The 22,654-nt window shown below is 41.0% G+C and overlaps 1 protein-coding gene across 2 annotated transcripts; it reads left to right on the top strand.

Moving 5' to 3' along the window:
* The first annotated feature begins 52 nt into the window (after positions 1-52).
* SEC23IP (SEC23 interacting protein) lies at positions 53-20,971 on the top strand. 2 transcript variants are annotated; one of them, XM_054276795.1, is made up of 19 exons: positions 53-250; positions 3,818-4,341; positions 5,732-5,927; positions 7,029-7,222; positions 7,539-7,628; positions 8,781-8,901; positions 9,225-9,314; positions 9,934-10,075; positions 11,276-11,484; positions 12,134-12,252; positions 12,820-12,990; positions 13,358-13,453; positions 13,620-13,820; positions 13,971-14,126; positions 14,691-14,793; positions 15,965-16,150; positions 16,597-16,759; positions 18,713-18,813; positions 20,961-20,971. In XM_054276795.1, the coding sequence occupies exons 1-18, from the start codon at positions 79-81 to the stop codon at positions 18,792-18,794; spliced, it is 3,015 nt and encodes a 1,004-aa protein (XP_054132770.1). In that variant the 5' UTR covers positions 53-78; the 3' UTR covers positions 18,795-18,813; positions 20,961-20,971. The 2 variants fall into 2 exon arrangements, with proteins under 2 accessions (XP_054132770.1, XP_054132768.1); XM_054276793.1 differs by lacking the exon at positions 20,961-20,971 and having other exon boundaries at positions 18,713-19,280.
* Positions 20,972-22,654: the final 1,683 nt, after the last annotated feature.

The raw sequence follows: 22,654 nt of genomic DNA, 5'->3' as shown, positions 1-22,654 counted from the left end.
ACGGCTGCGCGCGGCCGCAGCCGCCATCTTGGGTGAGGGCGGAAGGGGCCGGGGCAGGGACGTGGCCGGGGCGCGGCTATGGCGGCGGCGAAGCCCGGGGGAGGCACCGGCACCGGCACCGGCTCCGGCAGCGGCAGCAGCACCAACCTACTCTTCTCCTCCTCCGCCACCGAGTTCAGCTTTAACGTGCCCTTCATCCCCGTCAGCCAAGCGCCGGTCGCGCCGCCCGGCCCTGCGCTGCTGCCCGCCGGTACGGGAGAGGGAGAGCGGGAGGAAGGGCAGCCGGGAGCGCTGGGGATGTGCGGGGTCCCGCCGGGTCCCGCCACCGCCGGGAAGGGGCAGTGGGGCCGGGGGAGTCCCCAGAGCCGAACCTGGGCTCTAAGGGGGGCTGCGGCTTCAGAGGGCCCGGTCAGTGTGGGCTGGAGCCGGCGCTGGGGCTCCCCGAGCCAGGTGTCCCTGGCGGTTCCTCCGCAGAGACACTGCTCGGGATTTCATTTTCCGCTTTCTGGCACTTAATTTCTTCTACTTCCCCCTGCCTAATGCCTCTGTGTGTGTGTGAGGGTTTTAGCGCTGTGTCTAAGCACGGGCACTGATCATCCGCTTGCAGCTCACCGACGCGTCAGTGCTTCCATTCAGTGCTTCCATTCAGTGCGTACTGAATGTTTTCGTGGTTTTTAAACCTCTCTCTCATGGTTTTTAAACCCCTCTCTTCTGTTTTTCCCGTTTGAAAATAGCACGTTAAGCAGCCGCCTTAAATATCCTTGCTAATTTAATCCTGCTTCTAATATCCTTCTCTCCTTAAGCTTTAACGGTGTTCCCAACACATGCGCGTGTAACTTAAAATCTCGTGTTCAGGCAGTTTCAGATAAAGGAATGGATTTTTTTGGGAATGTGTTCAGTCAGAGATTAAAGCTTGAAGCATTAGAATTGCATGTCGAAATCAGATATTTCAGATTTTACTGTGTTGTGCATGTTGGGATTGGACTAATGACCTTTGAAGGTCCCTTTTAACCCAAACTGTTTTATGCTGAGTCTTCAAGACTTCATTTCAGCTCTGCTGTATCTTAGCTAAAATAAGTATTAATATAGCTGGAAATCAGTGCAGTACTTCTATGTAGATTTAATAAAATGTTTGCTAAGTATGGCTTTGGAATAGTTTTTTTAGATCAACTACATATTTTGGATAGGAGGGATAAAAGCATTAAAATATTATTTCTACTTACTTTAGGTATCTATGTAGTTGATACATTCACTAATTCCTTTGTGCAATCCTCATAGTTTTTCTTTCATGCAAATATACATTATTTTTTCATTAAGAAAATAAAACCATTTTTAACTGCTGATCTGGCTAGTAGCTTTATACAAATGGCTGTCCTGGCAATTGCCTGAACATTTTGAAGCTGGAGATAAAATCTGATGGGATTTGATTAATGTGGTGAATCTTTTTCTCTCTATGTGACTTAAAATTTGATCAGGGGAGGATTAATGGTTTTGCAGCTGAGTGAATTTCAGTGTCAGAGGTTGTGCCCCATTCTGTGCCAGTCCAAGTAAGGCCCATGTCCTGTTAAATGTTCTGTTTCCACAGTCAAGTGAACTCACCTGTCCAGCCAGGGGTTGCTGGGATCATCTTGTTGACTGGAATATTTTGTATTTCTAATCATAATTTTCAGTTGTGTAAATGTAATAAGAATCAGTCCAGGGATTTGTTTGACGCTGACAGCACCATTAGGGAGCTGTGTGCAATCACTCATTTGTTTATCTGTCTCCAAGAGTGGTTAGTTAGTGGTTTGAACTGTGCAGTTTGACAATAAGGTGAATTCTCTGGCTCAGGTGTGGGTGATGTAACCAATATATTTACTATAAGATGGGAGGAGTGTTCCCAGTGAGGACGTGGACTGATGTCACTTGTGGTTGTGGGGTGACACTCTGTGAATGACAAAGCTCAGCCTCCTGTGGGGAGGGATGTGCAGGAGGTTTGCACAGTCACAGGTGAAGAAAGAGTGTTCTGTGCACAGGGAGAACACACATCAAAGCTGTACACTCATTTCTTTACATTTGAATGACATGCTTGTTTGTGCAAAATTAGGAAGAGTCAAGGTAAACAGCAACATTTTGTATTAGAAAACTGCACGTGTGTACATTTGTACCTATAGGGTTTTTTTAGGCAGAACTTTTGTGACCCTCATTTTGCAAGGAAAACTGCACTTAGGCTAAATCTCCAAAATCTGTTTGAAACTGGAGAACAGTAGGTGCTTTGTGAGCATTCATTTGCTGAAGGCCCTGAGAGCTCTTGGGCACACTGCTGCTTGTTTATGGTGGCCTGGCACTGTGAGGTGAAGGTCTGCTCTGCTGCCAGCTGTTTGGGGAAGCTGAGAGCTGGCAGTGTGGTTTGCAGTGTGCAAACTCTGTCCCACACTATTTATGAAATGGGAAAGGAAGGTGGATTTTATTGTTTAGAAGCTGAGACCTTTTATTTAGTATAAATGGCTACTGCTTACAGCTGGGAGATGATCCCCTGGCCTGACTTTAGTGTTGTCACTGGGTCTAAGGGATTTCAGCATTCTCCACACAGAGATTTTGGTTTTGTTCCTTAAAGTGGGATCAAGTGCTGGAAGGGAAAGCAAGAGGAATTTAAGGCAGATGACACCATCCGCACAGACTAAATAAAAGATGGTTAAAATAGTTCTTTTTAATCTTGGCAGCTGCCTCTTTTGTGATTAATTAATTAGAACAGCAGCTTCCTAGGGGGATTTCTCAGTGGATTCCCCCGTTCTCCCTTGGTGTTCCCTGTTACAGTTGTGTTGGCTGTGGATGAAGGCATTTGTTGTTGGCTGCTCACACTGCAGACTCTTGGTCTCTGCCTGGGCACTGAGCAGCAGAGATGCTCTGTGGTGTCTGCCCCACAGCCTGGGCTCAGTGATTGCCAGGCAGGTGAAACACCGAAAACATCTGCTGGTTTCTGCAGATGGCACTGGCTCTGTTCCCTCAGGAGCTGCTCAGCCATCACAGCCTGAGGTGAGCTTGCTGTGAGACCCCAAAGCATGACAAACCTCCTTTGTTCCACTTGTTCCTAGGTCACTGCAAAGTACAAAACTGTGGTTGATCAGGACTTCTTTTATTTGTTTTCTCCATGTGAAAGGGCGTTCATGGCCTTGCATCTTTTTAAATCCTCTCCTGCAATTATGCAGAGTGATTTTTCTGCATCAGAGATGGGGCTTTTATGCAAGTCTAGAGTAGGATTTTTACAGAGAACTGGACTAAGTCCTGCTCATGAAGTGGCTTGGGATTATGAGTTATGGCCACCTTGCAAGTTAGATGAGAAACCTTCTGAGGGCTCTGCTGAAGAAGCAGGCAAGAATGGATGGTTTAACCTGTAAGTTTGGCCTATTTAGGAATGTTTTTAAACTCTATCCTAAAAATAGGAGCATAAAGTCCTATGCTTATAGTCCTGGCTGTTTTCATGGTGAAAGGATATGAACCAAGGTTGTTCTTGCTTTTGTGGGATAAGTGAAGTTGGAAGGGATTTTAGTGTCTGCCACATTACCCTGGGAAGGTCCCAACTCCAGTTATATTTTGGTTTCTTATTTAATATTTGTTGCTTTTTCTGTGTACACTGAGTGACTTTCTTGGTCCATTTTAAATGTTCTTGAGGACTTGGTATCTTTTGTTTCATTTTATGGTGTGCTGAATCAAGGATGTGTAAGCTTTATGGGGGCTGACAGTTTTGGCCATAGCTGATGGTGTTACAGAACATGGTGACCCTATGCAGTGATTTGAAGCTCTCACAAGATCTCTGGTGATCCTTTTGTTTTTGCAGAAGATTCTGGAGACGTTGGGGAGGAGGACAGCTTCTTGGGTCAGACATCAGCCAGCCCCAACCCACCACAGACCTTCAGCTACTTCTCTCAAGTTCCCAGCAGCAGTGACCCCTTTGGGAGCATTGGGCAGCCACCCTTGACAACTGTTTCAACCCCTGTGGGAGCACCAGCCTTCTCCAGACCTCCCACTTCACTTCCACTGGTGTCTGGCTCCCAGGATGGGCAAAATGCCTTTTCACCACATATTCCCAAATCCCAGGCTTACAGTGCCCCACCCACTTCCCAGGTGGGCATGTCCCCGTACCAGCCCCCTCAGCAGAGCTGTCCCCCTCCTGCCAGCACTGCCCTGCCCGTGGGGACCCCCCAGCAGCAGGGCTACAACCCCTACAGGCACACCACCCTGAGCAGCAGGGCCAACCCCTACCTCACCCCTCCCCAGCTGCAGCAGAGCCACCCCCCTGCCACAGCGTCCCCTGTGCCACCCGTGCAGATGTACCAGACACCCCCGGGGCCACTGACACAGGTATGTGACACCTCCTGCCTGCCACAGCACAACACGTCACTTTCCTCTTTCAGCTGTGTGCTTCATCTTTTGGAGATTTTTGTTCTCTGTAAAAAACCCCAGAAGAAGTCTTGAACTGTTTATAACAGCAAAAGCTTTTCACTGGGAGTAGTTTGGAACTTGTGTTCCAGGAAGTCTTCCTGATCTTTGAAGTGAGTGTACCCTGAGGCTGTAGCTCTGTGAGCTCTGGGCATCAGAAACAAAATCAGGTTGTGAAGTTCTGTTGCTCTTTTCTATGGGTTTCTGAGTTTCAGCTATGCTGCTGCATGTTTTGTGCCTCAGCTTTAAATCAGGGCATTCAGCCACTTCAAAGATATGGGCTAAAATCTCTTTTTAAGCTGGTTTTGTTGGTGAAGCCAGAATTTTTTTAAAACTAAGTCACATAAAATTGTCAACACATTCTTTGAAACAAATTGGTTGAGGATTTTGTGTGATATAAAGCAATAATCTTCATTATTTTCTACCTGCAAAAAAGCATTATTAAAGTAATGCCAATGGGTTAATAAAACCTGGCATGTTTGCCTTGAAAATAGCAAAAACTGTTTTTATTTTTGCCTGAGCTATTGTTATATTTCTATTATCATGAATAAAGAATGTGAAGGTTATATAATGACAAAACATAACAAAGGCAGTAGAGCCTAGACAGTCTGGAGTTTTAGACTAAATAATTTCACAACTTCTGTTTATTGGATTTTGTATGTTGTACAATATTTTGGTGCCCCTTTTTTTTTCCCTTTAAATGTATCATCAACCAAGGCAGTTGCTACTGCTGACATCAGCTGCTTTTAGTTGTACTGACTGGGATTTTTGTAAAATTTGTATGAAATCATCTTTATATAGGCTGTAGTCCCTATCAAAATCAGTTCCTTTTCTTGTACCACTGATGCTACATTTGGGTTTGGAATGTGCCTGTTGTGGTCACTGTAGCTGAAGTGGCCACTTTTTAAAATTGGGAGTCTTTATGTGAAAGCATAATTATATGTAAATGAACAATGAGAAAAATATGCTTTCATTTTCATGTCAAATTTTGTCATTGTAAGAACAAAGTTCAGCTCAAGTTTTGAAAATTTAAGAGAATATTTGAAATCTCACTGATTTTAGATAATCATGATGCTAAACCATGGCAGTTTTCAACAGTTTGTGGCAATGAAATTCACATTCTTTCTCAGTTTGAGAAGGTGTAAGTTCTCAAACACATGATGATGTGGACAATGTTTTTAGAATGAAAGGTAATGACCTTGGGGAGGAAAACATGTAGGAAATAAAGGTTCAGAGTATTCCCTATAGCAAAATATAGAAGAGTTCTGTAAAAACCCTGTGAGACTGAGATGCTGAGCCCATCTCTTTTCAGTTCCCACCGTCCCAGTCCCAGCTCCAGCCTGCCAGGCCTGCAGGGCCCCTGGTGCCAGCCCCTCCTGTGCTGCTGCAGAACCAGTACGAGCCAGTTCAGCCCCACTGGTTCTACTGTAAGGAGGTGGAGGACAAGCAGATATGGATGCCATTCAGCAGTCTGGATTCTGCAAAGCTGGAGGAGGTCTATAATTCTGGTAAGTCCTGTCTTACCCAGAGGTGAGCAGAAGGACTAAAGGAAAATATTGGGGTAATGCCACTCAGTAATGTGCCACACACTGAGTGTGTGGCAGTGATAAGTAATGTTTTGAAGATTTTTTTTTTGCCACTTAATTTATTTCACTGACATCATCACTGCTTGATGCTGTCAGTGTTGAGATGATTTGGTTTTATATATATATATATATATATATATATATATATATATAAATATATATATAAAATACATACATTATATATATGTATTTTATATATACATATAAAATATATATATGTAATATACCCAAATAGATCTCAGATTTTTATATAGAACTCCTCATTACTTGTGTCTTGGGTTGCCTTTTTGTTAAACTGTGAGTTCTGGAATAAGTGTTGGTATTTGGAAGTTTTTCCAAGTTTTGTTGTGTACAAAGCATATGGAAGCATTCTAGAAGCATCTCAGTATTGCAAAGCGTGTCTGCCATGCTGTGACTGTCAGTGCTAATGGCCTGATATTGGTCACAGGAGTGGCTGGGGCCGGGCTGAGAGAGCAGAGATGTGTCAGTGTGGTGAGCAGGTGTGTCTGTCTGTCGCAGTGCAGCCTGACCCCAGAGCGTGGTGCTGAGCACAGAGCAGTGTCAGTGTCAGTGTGGTGAGCAGGTGTGTCTGTCTGTCCCAGTCCAGCAGTGTCAGTGTGGTGAGCAGGTGTGTCTGTCTGTCCCAGTGCAGCCTGACCCCCAGACTGTGGTGCTGAGAACAGAGATGTGTCAGTGTGGTAACCACATGTGGCTGTGTGTCCCAGTGCAGCCTGACCCCACAGTGTGGTGCTGAGCACAGAGCAGTGTCAGTGTGGTGAGCAGGTGTGTCTGTGTGTCCCAGTCCAGCAGTGTCAGTGTGGTGAGCAGGTGTGTCTGTGTGTCCCAGTCCAGCAGTGTCAGTGTGGTGAGCAGGTGTGTCTGTCTGTCCAGTGCAGCAGTGTCAGTGTGGTGAGCAGGTGTGTCTGTCTGTCCAGTGCAGCAGTGTCAGTGTGTTAACCACACGTGTCTGTCTGTCCAGTGCAGCAGTGTCAGTGTGGTAACCACACGTGTCTGTCTGTCCAGTCCAGCCCGACCCCGAGAGCGTGGTGCTGAGCACGGACGGCGGCCGCTATGACGTGTGCCTGTACGAGCGGCTGAGGAAAGCCGTGTACTGGGACGAGGAGCCCTCGGAGGTGCGGCGCTGCCTGTGGTTCTACAAGGGGGACAAGGACAGCCGCTTCGTCCCTTACACTGAGGACTTCAGTGACAAGCTGGAGGTTAGTAAGTCACAGAGACCTTGTTTTAATTAGTTCATTGTGTTAATCGCCTTAGAAACAGTTCTGTCTATTTCATGAAGATGATTTTCAGAGTGCACTTCCTGGAACATAAGGAAATCCTGAAAAGAGGAGTGTCTAAAAGGCCACATTGCTGTATCAGTCCTGCACTGCTGTGATCTAAAATCTGCTTGTGTAGTTCTACATGTGACACTTATATAAAGAAAGTTTTGTAAATTTTAACTGTAGCATTACCTAAGGCCACAAAATACTGAGAAGGTTGCCATGCTGACTTTGTGTAACTTGTTTTCTGTTTCAGGCAGAATATAAAAGGGCTGTAAATACAAATCAATGGCATCGGCGACTTGAATTTCCAAATGGGGAGACAATTGTTATGCATAATCCCAAGGTAATAGATTTTGGCAATTGAGTCTTGCAGGATTCATTAAGGGGGAATGAGCAAATGGATGGAAGCATAAATTGAATGTTCTCTTAATCTTGCATGAAATGTACCAGTTGGTTGTTCTAGGTGTGTGTGCATTAAAGATGATCAAGTTTACAGAACACTGTACTTGTGCTTGCTTCAGTGTTCTGTCATGTTGTTAAAAGACAGTTCTTTCTGAAACCTAAAGAGAATAAGGGTTTGCATAGTAAAGGTTTTGGCTAAGCAGAACTGGCAGCAAATGGTTAGCAATTTGAATTCGTTTAACCTTGGTCTGTACCCAATGAAATTAAAGAGCTTTCATGTGGAGAAGAGCATTAATCTAGCTATAAGGTAAATAGTTTCTTTAAGGCCTGAGAATGTTTTTTCTTATTTTCAGGCCATGAGAAAGTATAGCAAGACAAGTTTTAAAAGTTATTCTAAATACTCTGTGAACAGTCTCATGTTATTAAAACATGGCCATATTGATCAATACTCTTAACTGTTCACTTATCACGAATGCAGTAATTAATACATAGAACTATCCAAGGGACAGAATCATGGTTGCTCCTACTTAAAGTGTTTAATAATCCTGGTTATAGAATTCTGTCCAGTAAAAATGTAGAGAAGGAACATTTAAATCACTTGGTGTCATAAATACAAGTTCACACTGTAAGTCCTAAAAACAACTGTACTATTGAATTACTCACTTTTTAGGGGCTCTGGACTACTTCAGATGCTGTTGTCCTTCTCTGAAAAGCACTGCACTTATTTTTTTCCATCTTCTCCTTGTGATAGTTATTGTAAACCAGGTAGCATTCCATTTCCTCACATTACAAGTAATCTGCTAAGGAAGAGTGGATACTGGAGACTAGGAAGGAGGAGCTTGAATAATGCTTGGCTAGGGAGTTAAAATGGTGATTCTGAACCATGAGCAGGCCCAGCTTCTTCACCTAGTGGTTACTTTGAGTCATCAGTTTGCTTTTCACACTAATGGGGATTTTGTGAAAGAAAACATTTGATTTTCAGATGAAAGGAAAAGCAATCAAAGAGTATGTTGAACTATGCAGTGCTTTCATGCTACCAGTATGAGTCATGAGGCTTTTCTGTGGTTGGAATTGGACACTGTATTTGTTGCAGGTCATAGTTCAGTTCCAGCCTTCTACCTCATCAGATGAATGGGGCACCTCTCAAGATGGACAGGCGAGGCCAAGGGTGGTGAAACGTGGAATTGATGATGACCATGATGAGATTCCTGATGGTAGGTGATGAGACTCCTGGTGCACTTGGGTCTGCACTGGGAGCAGTTTGGATCTGTGCAGAAGCTGGACAATGGTGGGTGGAGTGGCTCTGTGCTCTTTGTGCCTGGGGTCTAAAGATTAAAGTTATTCCTTCATCTGAGCTGTTTGCTGAGGTTATCTAGTTTTGGGGTGTTTTAATCCTGTGGGCTCTGTTATGTCCTGAACCATGTTATGTAATAGGCTTTATGAAACAAGTGTGTATTATACTTTAGATAGACTCTGAGCTTCACTCCTGCTGTACGTATTGGTACTCTGAATGTTTTCCTTTTTTTTTTTTCTACAGGAGAAATGTCCCAAATTGACCATCTGGTATTTATGGTCCATGGCATAGGTCCTGTATGTGACTTGAGGTTTAGAAGCATTGTTGAGTGTGGTAAGTTTGGGCTTGTATAATGAGCAGGTGTATTCTTGCTGTTTAAATGTGGCTCTCTCTAGCTCATATAATCACATCTTTATAAGGTTTTTTGAAAGAAAAGTCTCAAATGTTAAGAAATTCAATTTTTTCATGATTACTTTCCAAAGGCAGAATCTGTGTTCTGTCAAATTGAAGCTTTAGCTGTAATTAGTAGTTCTCAATACCACACTTGCAGGGTGGTTTGGGTTTTGGGATGTGTGGTGAGGGGGGTTTATTGGTTGATTGTTTTTTTTCTTTTTGTGGTGTGAGTGGATGTGTTTGCTTTGTGTGGCTTGGTTTTTTTACCTTTTTTTTTTAATACACTCTGGTACAACTGAGTAAATTAACAAAGCCCTCTCTGGTTACAGAGTGAACAGGCAATCATTGTGAGATAAATGGAAGCTTGCTAAAAAATCCACTCTAACAAAAATGAGTACTTTCTTATTGTTAGAATGGTAATACTTGAAAAGATTTTTTCAGCTTTCAATTTCCATCATTTGTATTCTGACTATCTGTAAAATTAAGGGGAAGGAGTGACTATTTGTGTGTTACTTGAGTTCTGCAGCTATCAGATTTTCATTATTGTTTTTCTTCACAGTTGATGATTTTAGGAATGTTTCTCTGAAGTTGTTGCAGACTCACTTTAAGAAGTATTTGGAGGAAGGCCAAGTGAGCAGGGTGGAATTCCTTCCAGTTCACTGGCACAGTTCTCTGCATGGGGATGCAACAGGTGTAGACAGGTGAGGATGCTGTTTAATGTTGAAAACATCTTAAAAGCTGCTGTTTAATGGGTTATGGAAAGTGGGGAAAAAGAGCAGTTCATATGCATATGACTGAATTAGAGAATTGCAGATTTTTTAAAATTAACATTTTGATGAGGAGTATTTGGAAAGCTGGAAGGGCTTGAGGAATATCTCTCTTGTTTATTTTCATGCACACAACTTTTCAGCACTGGATTTGCATGAGAGTGGCCAATGCATGATACTTGGTGAGTGAGTGTGTAGAGTTGTGATCACAAGGATGAGGTGGTGAGCCTGGAGATGTTTTGTCCGTGAGGTGTGCACAATTTAGAGTAGAGAGTTTTCTATTCTTTACTTTCCTGCAGTCTGATTGAGTTTCACCCTTTCTGAGGAAGGCATTGAGCCCTCTGAGCAGTCCCAGAGAAGTGCCTGAATTATGATTAGGCACTTGAGCTAAGGAGTTCTTTTTTTTTGAACCAAAGTATCTATATTTGGGTAAGAATGTTACAGCATTTAAAAATCTGTTTTAAAATCCCTTCTCCGTGCCTACCCCTTTCCTTTGAACTTCACATTTCAAGCTGTTTCCCTTGCTCAAAGCTGGGGAAGTAAAAATTGTGAGGGTGGCAACCTGTGGCACTTCAAGTGATGCTGATGTTCTCCAGACTGTTGTAGCTCAGTGAAATCACACTGCTTTCCTCCAGCCTTGCTGTTTTATTTGCATTTGAACACTGCATGAGGAGGGGTCCTTATTCTGTTAATCAAACCAGGCAGTCTCAAGTCTAGAGCAATTCCAGTGCAGCTGTCTTGACTCCAGGCAGGCAGATGGTGATGCCAAGCTTCTTCAAAAAGAGAGTATTACCATTCTGTGAGTCTAATTTTATATGCAAGTTCCTTTTTCTCTTCCACTTCAATCTACTTAGCAAACTTCCCTGGTACTTTATGAGAGTAGAGTTGGAATAGAGAGAAGAGGTTACTTCAGGCTGGAGAGAAAAAAAGAGCTGTATCTTTCTGAAATATTACAATCAGCAGGTAGCATTAATGTGTGAATATGCAACGAGGCCAGAAGGCTGTATGGGTTTTTAAAATCTCTTCAGAGACTCTTTCTGTAGCATTTACATTGCATTAATTTCAAAAGCTAACAAATTTCTCACGAGCGTTTCTTAAAAGCCTTTCATGCTTTTAACGATTCTGTGTTACCAGGAACATAAAGAAAATCACTTTGCCGAGCATTGGTCGCCTGAGGCACTTCACCAACGAAACGCTGCTCGACATCCTGTTCTACAACAGCCCCACCTACTGCCAGACCATCGTGGATAAAGTGGGCATGGAAATGAACCGCCTGTACGCGCTCTTCATGAGCCGCAACCCCGACTTCAAAGGGGGAGTGTCTGTGGCTGGGCACAGCTTAGGTGATTGTCTGAGGAATGCTGCTTTTGTCACAAATCAGTTCCTCTTGAAAGGAAAATGCCCCCTTTGTTATGCATAAAAGTCAAACTAGCTGTTAGGGCAGCTAATTTGTTTTTCTTCACAGTTGATGATTTTAGGACTGTTTCTCTGAAGAAAACAGCCAACAAGCTCCTCTCAAGAGCTGAGTTTATCAGGCTTTGAGAGAAAGTCAGTACTTCCCTTCATGAAAACTTAGCGTCTCATCTGTGTTTAAAAGTTAACAGATTATCTGGTGACTTGTTAGATGTGTGATGTCTGTGTCTCAGAACCCCCGCTTAGTAAAAGTACAATCATTTTTTGGAATATAGAATAAGTGTTAGAGCAGAATATGGACATACTGGTTTGGACTGGAACTTCTCCTCCAGTTCACCAAGCAGTCTCAGATGTTTAAGGAAAAGTAGTTTAGTCATGGCAACTACATAAAGCATGAGCAGGAGAGAAAAGGGGCTGCTTTTAGCTTTTTATGTTCTGGTTAACATATGAGTGTTTTCATTCAGCCATCTCTTGATCAAACTGTACTGTGACATTACTGTTGCATATAAATCTTGCTCAAGATTTAGGGACAGGAAAACCTGATATTTCCCCCAAATCAGCTCTAATTCCTGTTTGCAGGTTCCTTAATTCTATTTGACATATTGTCTAACCAGAAGGACTTGGCTGCATCAGTAAATTCTGGACCATTCTCTGGTGTTAATGAGAGTGTGAAGGACGTGGCTGTTCATGATAAACAGGTAATTTGCATGTTGGTCTTTCAAGGCCTATAAATTGATATTTTCAATAATTTTTTTCCTAACTTTTCAGAATTTATTAGCTGAACCAAGTCTGTGGGTTTTGATAGTACATTTAAACATGTTAATGGAAAGATACTGTTTTGTAAATATTGTCATTTCTCAGGACAAATTAATTACCTCTCTCTTAAGTTTCAAGTAGGCCAATAATGAGATTTGGTGGTGAGCATCAGCTTTGACCCTTGTGAACATGTAACTTGGTCTAACAGTAATTGATGGGGCAGATGTATAAAAGAGAGAGAATTTATGTTTAGACTAGAAATGGTGACCAGTTGTTTGAGGAATAAAAGGAAGCATTTTTGAGTGTTTTGTCTCTCACAGTAATTTTTAAATATTTATTTTGCAGTTCTGTTTTAGTGGAAAATCTGTGTCCCGCTTCACTAAAAATGGATATATATTTACAGAGCTTGCTTGATAATGTTTTTAAGAGAAAATAGTTAAACTTGGTTTTGCTAAACTGGTTTTCCACTATTAGAGGGTGTGATTCTGTTTGTGTGCTGTTTTGTTGAGATGACTGAAGATACCAGTTCCTTGGGCTCCTCCATTGCTACTTCTGCTGATGACCTTTGTGAGGCTGAAGCAGAGGAAGATGTTCCCACTCTGCAGAAGACCCTGGAGATGCTCAGTCTGTCAGAGTACGTGAGCACCTTCGAGAAGGAGCGCATCGACATGGAGTCCCTGGTACTGCAATCCTCACTGGGCTTCTGGGGCTGCCCAGGGAAGGGAGGTTCATGTTTGGGATTTCTTCTTGTTTTGTTTTTCCTCTCAGTGCCCATGAGAGCAGTTGCAAAGATGAGATAATCAATGCATGACTTGAACACTCAGTGTTCTGCAGCTCTTGTTTTTTCTTGATGTGATGCATCCACCCAGTTATGTTAGGCACTTTGTGTCATGTCTTTGTGATTTTTTGTATTTTCTGTAGCTTTATAAATTGACTTAACACAGTCATTGTCAGTATGAAATTATTCATTTTACTAGAAAAGTTATAAGTACTTTTTCTACTAGAAAAATAAATTTTTATGTCTGTGTTTGATGTTTGTTTCTTTAGCTCATGTGTACAATTGATGACCTGAAGGAGATGGGGATACCTCTTGGACCAAGAAAGAAAATAGCTAATTTTGTAAAAGACAGAGCAGCCAAGCAGGTAAATACATATTTCAGCATGGAAATTAAGAGTTGTTAAGCAAATGTAGCTGATTTCCTTGCTGTGGACAAGCTTCTATTCTTGAACACTCTTGTTACCATCCTGATTATATTGACAGTGTGAAATTAACCTTTTTTCTCCCTAACTTTAAAACTTTTCTCAAAAGGAACAGAAGAAAGCAGTAGCAGAAAAGAAAGCAGTGCTGGCTGCCACACTCCAGACTCAAGAAGACACCCAGAAATCAAAAGAGGCAATTTCTCCTGTCCCATCTTCAGAGTCTGGGCACTCAAAGAGGAAGCTCCCAGTTGGTGCATCTGTGTCTTCTGTGAACATTGACTATGAGTATTTTGAAATTGGAACTGGCCAGGTGAGACTGTGTGGATCTAAATGATTAGAACAGTTTAAAGGATTTGATCAATCCTCTCTTTTCACTATAATTTTTTAATGTTGATGACCTTTTGCTGGTTCCTTTGAAGCTGACAGTTCTGAGATGATGTGTCTGATTTCTGCCTGGTAGGTTTCTGTGGTTTACAGTGCACTGGACTTTGAACCAGATATTTTCTTTGCTCTTGGCTCCCCTATTGGTGTGTTCCTTACTGTGAGGGGTGTGGAGAAGATTGATGAAAACTACAGACTCCCCACCTGCAAGGGCTTCTTCAATATCTATCACCCAGTGAGTAGCACTGCTTTTGACATTTGATTTCAGTTGATGTAGATGACAAAAAAGGCAGAATACGAAGTTCTACCTTCTGAGCATTACACCTCTTGTTCCCCTGTGTACATTTCCTAAAGCACTTCCAGGCATGGGTTGTTTTCATAATATTTGCCTTGTTTCTTTTCAGAATTAAGGAATTTTTTTGGGGGGGGGGGGGAGTTGTTTAGGTTTTTTCATTAATTTGAGGCCACTCTTGTAGATTTTTATGGAATGTTTGTATTTTTACATGCAGTGTTTGTTCTCTGTCTCATTTTGTTTAACAGTTTAACATTGATAGAGAATGAGTGCAAAGAAATCTTGCTGTTGTGTTTCCTCATTAGAATCTCCTTCTGTAGGGAGAACAAGACCAAAGTAGTTCATGAACCTGCTTAATGTCATGAACTGAATTTCTGTAAATTCAAATAGTGCAGAAATGAAAAATGGTTGTCTATAATCCATAAATAGAAATTTTTTTTTCACTGACATGTGATAATTAGAATTATTTTAAAGATAACTAAATGTCAATATGTTGTCTCTTAACAGCTTGATCCAGTAGCTTACAGGTTAGAACCAATGATCATTGAAGACCTGGATTTAAAACCAGTTCTCATTCCACATCATAAAGGCAGAAAAAGACTTCATCTGGGTAAAAAGAAAACTTACTTCATATGGATCCTATTCATTATTTCCCACTTGATGCATTAGAATATTGTAAGATTTTAAGAGACTAATGAATATCCCTGGATATCTGACTCTGTATTTTTCCTGAATATCAGAGGTGATTCCACCCAGCCCCATAAGCTGGGCATTCACAATTCCATTCAAAAGTAATAATCACATTTCCTCCACATTTAACCTTCTCATTACCAAAGTTCCATTAAAACATTGCTGCACATTGCTTGATCACCTTCATTTCTAAGAAGCTGTGAAACAGAAATTAAATTTATTGGTGTCCCTAATGACCACCATGATGTGTTTAACTAGAATCTGTTCAGTGCTGGGAACCCTGAGGGAAAAGGAGCTTCTGTGGCCTTTGGAGGGCAGGGACTGACTTTGTTGCTCCTGGCTGCACATCAGACCAAGGTGCTCTACTTAAATTTTGCACAACTCATAAGGAAAGTCAGTTTTGCTGTTGTGCAAGTTCCCAGAGCCCTCCTGAAAGTCTCTGTTCAGGCACTTGGAGAAATTCTGTCCTTTGGAGTTGTCCATTAGAGTGTGTCTGCTTTGCTGGACTACACAAGATGTTTCAGGTTACAACTCTCCAAAAGTGTGTATAATAAAGGAGAAAAACATAGTCTCTTGCTCCTTATTGTTTTGACTTTGATCCAGGTGGATTCATTGACCCATTCAGTAAGAAGTCAATTGTGTATTAATTGCATTTCACCTAATCTTTTAAAATGGAATGGAGAAGTAAGAAACATGCATTAATTTTTATGTGTATTAATTGCATTTCACCTCATCTTTTAAAATGGAATGGAGAAGCAAGAAACATGCATTAATTTTTATGTGTATTAATTGTATTTCACCTAATCTTTTAAAATGGAACGGAGAAGCAAGAAACATGCATTAATTTTTATGTGTATTAATTGTATTTCACCTAATCTTTTAAAATGGAATGGAGAAGCAAGAAACAGGCTTTTATGAAATAGCAGGCCTGTTTCTGCTGGTAATTGGGATGTTTATTGAACAGAACTTTATCATTCTGCTTTTAGTTGGTAATTTTAAATCCTCCTGAATTAAATTTTCGTTAGTAATTTCAGTTAGTAATTTTAAATCCTTCTGAATGAAATTTTTGGTGTGTTTTTTTTCTTTCTCAGAGCTGAAAGACTCTCTGTCTCGTATGGGATCTGACCTGAAGCAGGGCTTTATCAGCTCTCTGAAGAGTGCATGGCAGACCCTAAATGAGTTTGCACGTGCTCATACATCTTCAACCCAGCTGCAGGCAGAGCTGGAGAAAGTAGCTAACCAGATTCAAGAGGAGGAAGAAAAGCAAGTGGTGGAAGGTACATGGACACATTATTGGTTTTTCTGTAACTTCCTTGTCTCAAATCAGTTGACACTTGAGTATCCCAGTGACTGTTTGCTATTGATTTTCCTGACCCTGTTATGGAGATCTCTGCTAAATGCCAGGTTCCCACTAAAGCTGCTCTGTCACTGTTCTCCTCAGCTGGGTTTGGGAGAGAAATTACAATGAAAGCTTTGTGGGTTGGAGTGAGTTCAGGGAGAGATCACTCAGCAGTTACTTCTTTAGAAAACTGTTTAAACTGTTAGGAAAGAAATAAGCCTATAGTTCAGTAACCTTTCTGAACCATGCTGGGCAGTTCAGGTTGTTATTGTCTTATCACAAACACTTGGAAATTACAGCAGAAAAAATGGGTATATATTTCTTAATTATAGTCAAGCAGGCTGTGCTTGAAAATAGTTTAAATGTGAAACTCTTTGATTTTAGCTGAGAAGATCACTGAGAGTGCAGAGCCTCCAAAAGATGAAGATGTTTCAGTGAAGGTTGGGATGCTGAACGGAGGGCGTCGCATTGATTATGTTCTGCAGGAGAAGCCAATAGAGAGCTTCAATGAGTACCTGTTTGCTTTGCAGAGCCACCTGTGCTACTGGTAAGGGGACATATCTGTGATCAGAAATTCTGCTGAAGGGACACAGTATGTGTGATTGTCCAGGAGTGTCAGGCTCAGTGCTTGGATGTCACTGTTTGTTAATCCTATTTCAAAGTGAAATTCTGTGTTAGAAATCTGTTTGCAGTAAAGACATTGCACGGTCTTCTCTTGACCTCTGACACTCCAAACACACATTTTTAGCTACTATCATTTTCAAAACAAGGAGAACTCTGGAAGCATTTTCACAGCTGTAGCTTTTCAAACAAAACTGTTCACAAAGGATTTTTATTAGTCTACAACAAGTGGTAAAACTTTATTGCTTCTTCTGGCAAAGGATGTGTGAACTATATTTAACAACACACCTTGGTATGTAATAGCCAACCTTGGGTGTCAGCTGTGAGCTGTGCAAAGTGATGTTGGTGAGGGAGGAGTGACTGGTCTCTCATTCTGAGTTCAGCAGGTGTGAGTGCTCTACATTCTTTCTGAACGTTTAATTTTCAGTAGGTCATTTTAGCAGCAGGCATTTTTTCCAGAGGTTAAAACACAGCTCTGAAGGCATTACCTGAAGGGTCTCATTAGAGCCATCATCTCTTGGATGCTGAAACTCAGCCCCTGCCAGAGGAGGGGTTCCCGGGCTGCTGTGAGCACTGGGCTCTGTCTGGGTGACCCGGTGGTGGCAGTGCCGTTCCACGGGCAGGGCTGAAGGGACCGCAATTCCTTCCACGGGGTGGCAGCCGATCACTGCCAGCATTTTAAATGCTCGGTACCTGTGCCTGTTTTTGTCATTCGAGTGGGTAAGATAAGCACAGTGATTAATGACCCGAATAGGAGAGCGTTTCTTCCTGAGGAATGGTGGGAAGAGCTTTAAATGAAATGCTCTGAGTGTTGGAGAGATTGGAGCTTCTGTGTTGAACCTTCTGCTTGGTTGTTTGCTGCTCATTTAATGCAGAGAGCATCAAGGAATGTCTGTGCTGAATTGTGGGATATACATGTATTCCCTTAGCTTGTGTGTTGAATTCTGTTCTGGGGTTCTGCAGATTGTTCCTCACGTTTGGAGGATCACAGTTCTGACCATCTAAATCTCCTTCACTGCTTCCTATATGATTTGTTTTAAAAAGCACAGGAAGCTGCCCTCATCTAACAACTCCTGCAGCTCTGGAACTTTGTTAAAAATTGTCTGTTTAACATTGTTTTTTTTTTTATGTTTGCATTATTTATATAAGTCTAAATAGCATTTTATAGATGAAGAAGAAAATTAAGTCTATTCATGTTAACTTTAGATTCAGACAGCCTGAAGCTTTATTTTTGAAAAGATGAGGGAAAACAGCCACTTGGAAACATGGCACTTGAATGATATTAATCTTTAAATTATTGGAGATCTATCTAACATTTTAGTGGTGAGCAAGAGAGGAAGACTATGGGTATTTAACATAGTCTGTTTACAATTAAGGGCCTGCCAGTTAGAGAAGAAATTAGAATATTGCTGCTAGAGCTGAGCTAATTAATGGAGTAGAACAAAATGAGAATGAAGTGTGGAATATATTCAGGACAAAAAGTGAAACATTATTTGAGGAGATTAAGATGAGGAAGTAACACCAAAGAAGAGGATGGAGGAGGGGATTTGGAGTTTGCAACATAGGAAGTTAGTGAGGACAGGAGGAGGAAATGCACTAGGAAAAAGGTAAATGCATAGGCTGGGGTTGACAGTAGAACTAAAACTTGTTCAAAACTTGTGTAGAATTACAGCTTGAAGGAAGCTGGTAGGGGTAAGGCCATGTTCATGAAAAATAAATACTGGGCCAAGAGGTTGTGCAAACTCTTTGGAGAGCTGAAATAGGCTGGAATGTGACTTGGGAGAAGTCACATTAGAAGATGGACTGTACTAAACTAACCTTTTCCTCTTTTTTTCCCTTCCCTTTTTCCCTTTTGTTTTATTTATTTCTTTCCTTGAAGGGGATCTGAAGACACTGCCTTGCTGTTTCTCAAAGAGATATACAGGACCATGGATATCAATCCTGAGCAGCCACAGCATTGATGTATAAAAACATGAATTTGTAAGTGTGCTCTAATGTAACTTCTGTGCTCATATCAAATTCAGCCACAGCTTAGATGTCTTTACTTTCCCTTTCTCCTCTGAAGTTTAAATTATGAAGCAGACAGCCATTAAATGTCATTTTGATTGCAAAAACAATTTCTAAACTTGAATGCAGAGGAAGTATTTTTCTTCTTCCTTTCATTTCGAGAAGATATTTGATGTTAGTGCTTTTGGTACTGGATAATAATTGCTACTACAAATGCAACCAAAGTGTGATCTCTTTCTTTTGCTTCTCCCTGTTCTTTTGTTCAGTGAATGTTCAAGAATAGGAAAATTTGGTGAAATTGGATAAGATGAAACTTTATTTACAGTGCAGTAGATTAAAGAACACCAAAAGTGTTTCACTGGTGAATGTAAATACTGGATTGTTTCACCAGTGGTGCACATTGGTCAGCAAAAAGCTGTTTGTGTCCTAAGAAGTTGTTAAACATTGCTATTGATAAATTAATGAGACCCTGATATAGGTCAGTATTTTATTATCTTTGTGTAGATTAAGAATTTCAGTAGAACAAGTGAAATTACACAGCATGGAAATTTACTTTGAAAAGAAATTAAATGCATGTTACAGTTGAGTATCTTAGATCTGAAATATTCTTGCAGGTATTTTTATTTTAAGATGTAGGTTTCCAAACTAAGGATCTGTATTGTACCAGTTTGCATCACTGGTTGTTACAGAAAAGAAAATACTTTCTTTTGAGAGGCAGGGAAGAAATAATATGCACCTTGCCTTTTTGCAATCATACAAGATAGTTTCTGATGTATTTCTCCATTTTCAGAAGAGCTGATAATGTCAAGGTACATAAATACCCAGCATGAAGAGAAATGCTTGACATTTCAGAGGAATATTTTAGGTATCTTTCATTGCTATCATACAGTTTTAGTACTCTTTTGTAACAGAATGCTTCTGATGGTCAGTTGATAGCAGCTTTTTTTTTTTAAATAAAATGTCAAGGCTGATCAAATGCATTTCTTTAAAGCATGGAGAGGTAAAAGGAAAAAGGCAGCAGCTGGCTGCACAGCCCTGACAGTGCTGGATCAGCCATCACAATGGCTTATGCACAGGCTCCAGTCACAGTTGCAGAATTTTTTCTCTGCTATTTCTTTATGATGGCTCTGGTTGAAATCATTGGAATCTGATTGCAGAGGGAATGCCTTTCAGCCTCATTGCAGGGGAATGGGCTGTGAGGATTTATCAGTGCAGAGCTCAGAGGAGTTTGCTGCTCAGCTGCAGCACACACTGGCATAATTGTGGTTTTTTTCATTGAGACCTCCACACAGCAAAGCACACTCAGGGAAATCTGTAATTCCATCAGGAATTGCTCAGAATGTTCCCCCAGCACTGGTTTGACTGGACAGTGTTTGAGGCTGGGATTCAGATACCAGAGGCTTAAATGGGAGGGCAGATGGCACTGAAGTGGTGTCTTGGGAAGGCTGCACACCACAAGACCAGGAATCTTTTCCACATGACAAGAAATGTCTTCACATGTGCTGAGTTAAATATTATCACATCACAAGGAATTACTGAAGTGGAAGATTCTCCCTCAGTGTTAGCAGTCATGTGGGTTTTTCTCTTTTTTTCTGTTCTTTTAAGACCTTCAAATGTGAAAGGTGGCAGTGTGAAGGTAATTATTACCAGTGGTGCCTCTGACAGCAACATCCATTTTATTTAACTTGATTTAGCTCTTCTAGAAGCTGCTCTCTGTGAAACAGTAGTGCAAGGTTTCATAAAAACAATGGAAAGAAGTGCACCAGCAGATTAAACCTTGGACATATAAACTGTCACCATCCTCACTAGGATAATTTATTACCAAAAGCTAAAGAATCTAACAGCTGGTTAAAATGTATAATTAATGACACCCTTTTAGCAGTTGTTGTGAGCTTTTTCTGTTTGCAGTTGTAATTGCCAATTTGTGTCCACAGAAAGTACATTTCAGAGGCTTGCTGTATGAAAAGTTAGATTAAAAACATGTATGGATTTCTAGATCTTTTTGAACCTTCTTGAAATTGAATGGGGGCATATTTAATTTGATCAGTGCTACTGCAGGAATAGAAAACCTGATGGATTTCCTATTTCCAATACATCCATGTTCTGTTCTCTCTGCACAGCCATACCCATTGCCCAGCAGACCTGGTGAAAGCCCCTCTGAAGAACATCTGGTATTTTCAGAGTTGCATATGAGAGGACAAACATCAGAGGTTTTTTTCCCTGCCATTCCAGAACTTACTTGGATTCTACCTTCTTGTGTCACTTCAAGCAAACTTAAGTTCTGAGATGATCAGGACTGGCATTCAGGAGATGGATGGAATGACACAGTTTTGATCTTAAATCAGCTCAGTTGTACCATTGCCAAGTATAAGGTGATTGAAGAAGGTTTTTTTGGCATGCAAATGATAACTTCTGTCCTTCAGCTCTCCTGTCCCAGCTGGCTGCCAGACCAAGGCAGCATGTCCTCAGTGAAAAGGACTTGATGAGAAACAGCAATAATCTACTGGTCTTGACACATTTGTTCATGTCCCTTTAAGAAATGAAATGTGAACTGAAGTTATAACCATCTTTAATACAAATTACACAAACCAGTTCATATTTACTAAAACTAGCAACCAGAATAATTTTCTTACTATTGTAAGTGTGATGGAGATTATTTTATAAAGACCTTTTTAAGCCTCTGTTAAGAGTTTTATTGTGGCTTTTTTTTAAGTAAAAATGAACTTTTGACTTTGAAAATATTAGAAGTTTGTTACAGCTAGTTCAGTGTTCACATATCCTGAAATGAGGAACGATTTAAAATGACATTTTGATCTGGTAATTATAGAATCACAGACTATTCTAAGTTAATTAAGGCAATTTTAGTGAAACTAGGCTGCAGTTATGAGAGCTAAAACACTTACCTTGACCTTGCAGTTTAACATCTCAGAACTGTTACTGTAAGTAGGAACTTGAAGCTTTTGGGTGCTAGATAATAATCTAGATCCAGCCCTGCAATCCAGACTCCATTTTCATGTAATGAGGTTGAGGTGAGTTAGGTGTTGTGAAACCCTTGGAATTAATGTCTCTGACTACTGAGCTTCTGTAGCTTCAATTTACACACACATTGTGGCTTTCCTTAATATTAGTGGCTTAACCTTGTTCCTGACTATTTGCCTCTGTTATTGCAGTAAACAAATTTTGAAATGCAGTATAGTTTTTTTTCCTTGATATATGTAAAATACACATTATTGTGTATACAAATTGATGGCTGTAATTAAAATTACCTTACTTCCAGTGGGTCTTTTCAACAAGGTTTTGTATTTAATCACAAAAAATAGTTTGGGAGGTTGCTTAGTCCAACTTGCCTTAGGGCCTTGTTCAAGGCTGGAGATGCTTTGCCTCTCTGGCCCTGGTGTAACGTTTGACTGCTGGGATTGCAGGATTTTTTTCTGAAACACAGTTGAAATTTTCTGGGTGGGGCTCATGTCTGTGGCCTTTTGTCCTTTCTCTGCATCTTCAAGAATAACATCTCTGTCTTCTCTTGTACTCTGACATTGACAGCTGAGGACAACAAGGAGATTTTCCTGTTTGGCTTCTCAAGACCCAACACTTCCCTTGGCATCTCCTTGCCTGCCTTGGGCTGTGACCCTCTAGTGAGTCTTGGGCTTTCCAAAATCCTTCTTGCTCTGGGGAGAAAGTTTGCCAAAGGAAACTTTTTATCCAAAGCAAACAAATGTCTTTACATCTTTATAAATTACCCTGTCAGATTGTTTTAAGCTTTACAATGTCCTTTGTTTAATATATATACATACAACACAAACACCATGACCAC

This window comes from Melozone crissalis, unplaced genomic scaffold, assembly GCF_028551555.1.
Source record: "Melozone crissalis strain CALT ecotype California unplaced genomic scaffold, PUWL_Pcris_2 ptg000019l_1, whole genome shotgun sequence".
Taxonomy (NCBI): Eukaryota; Metazoa; Chordata; class Aves; order Passeriformes; family Passerellidae; genus Melozone; species Melozone crissalis.
The sequence above is the reverse complement of the archived record's forward strand: the minus strand, read 5'-3'. Positions and strand labels throughout refer to the sequence as shown.

What these genes read in the sequence shown, in the direction of transcription:
- SEC23IP (XM_054276795.1), top strand. Translation starts at nt 79, where the DNA reads ATGGCGGCGGCGAAGCCCGGGGGAGGCACCGGCACCGGCACCGGCTCC. An exon ending in TTGTTATGCATAATCCCAAG is followed by an intron (nt 7,629 to 8,780) that starts GTAATAGATTTT and finishes TATTTGTTGCAG; the next exon opens with GTCATAGTTCAGTTCCAGCC. An exon ending in TTGAAATTGGAACTGGCCAG is followed by an intron (nt 13,821 to 13,970) that starts GTGAGACTGTGT and finishes TCTGCCTGGTAG; the next exon opens with GTTTCTGTGGTTTACAGTGC.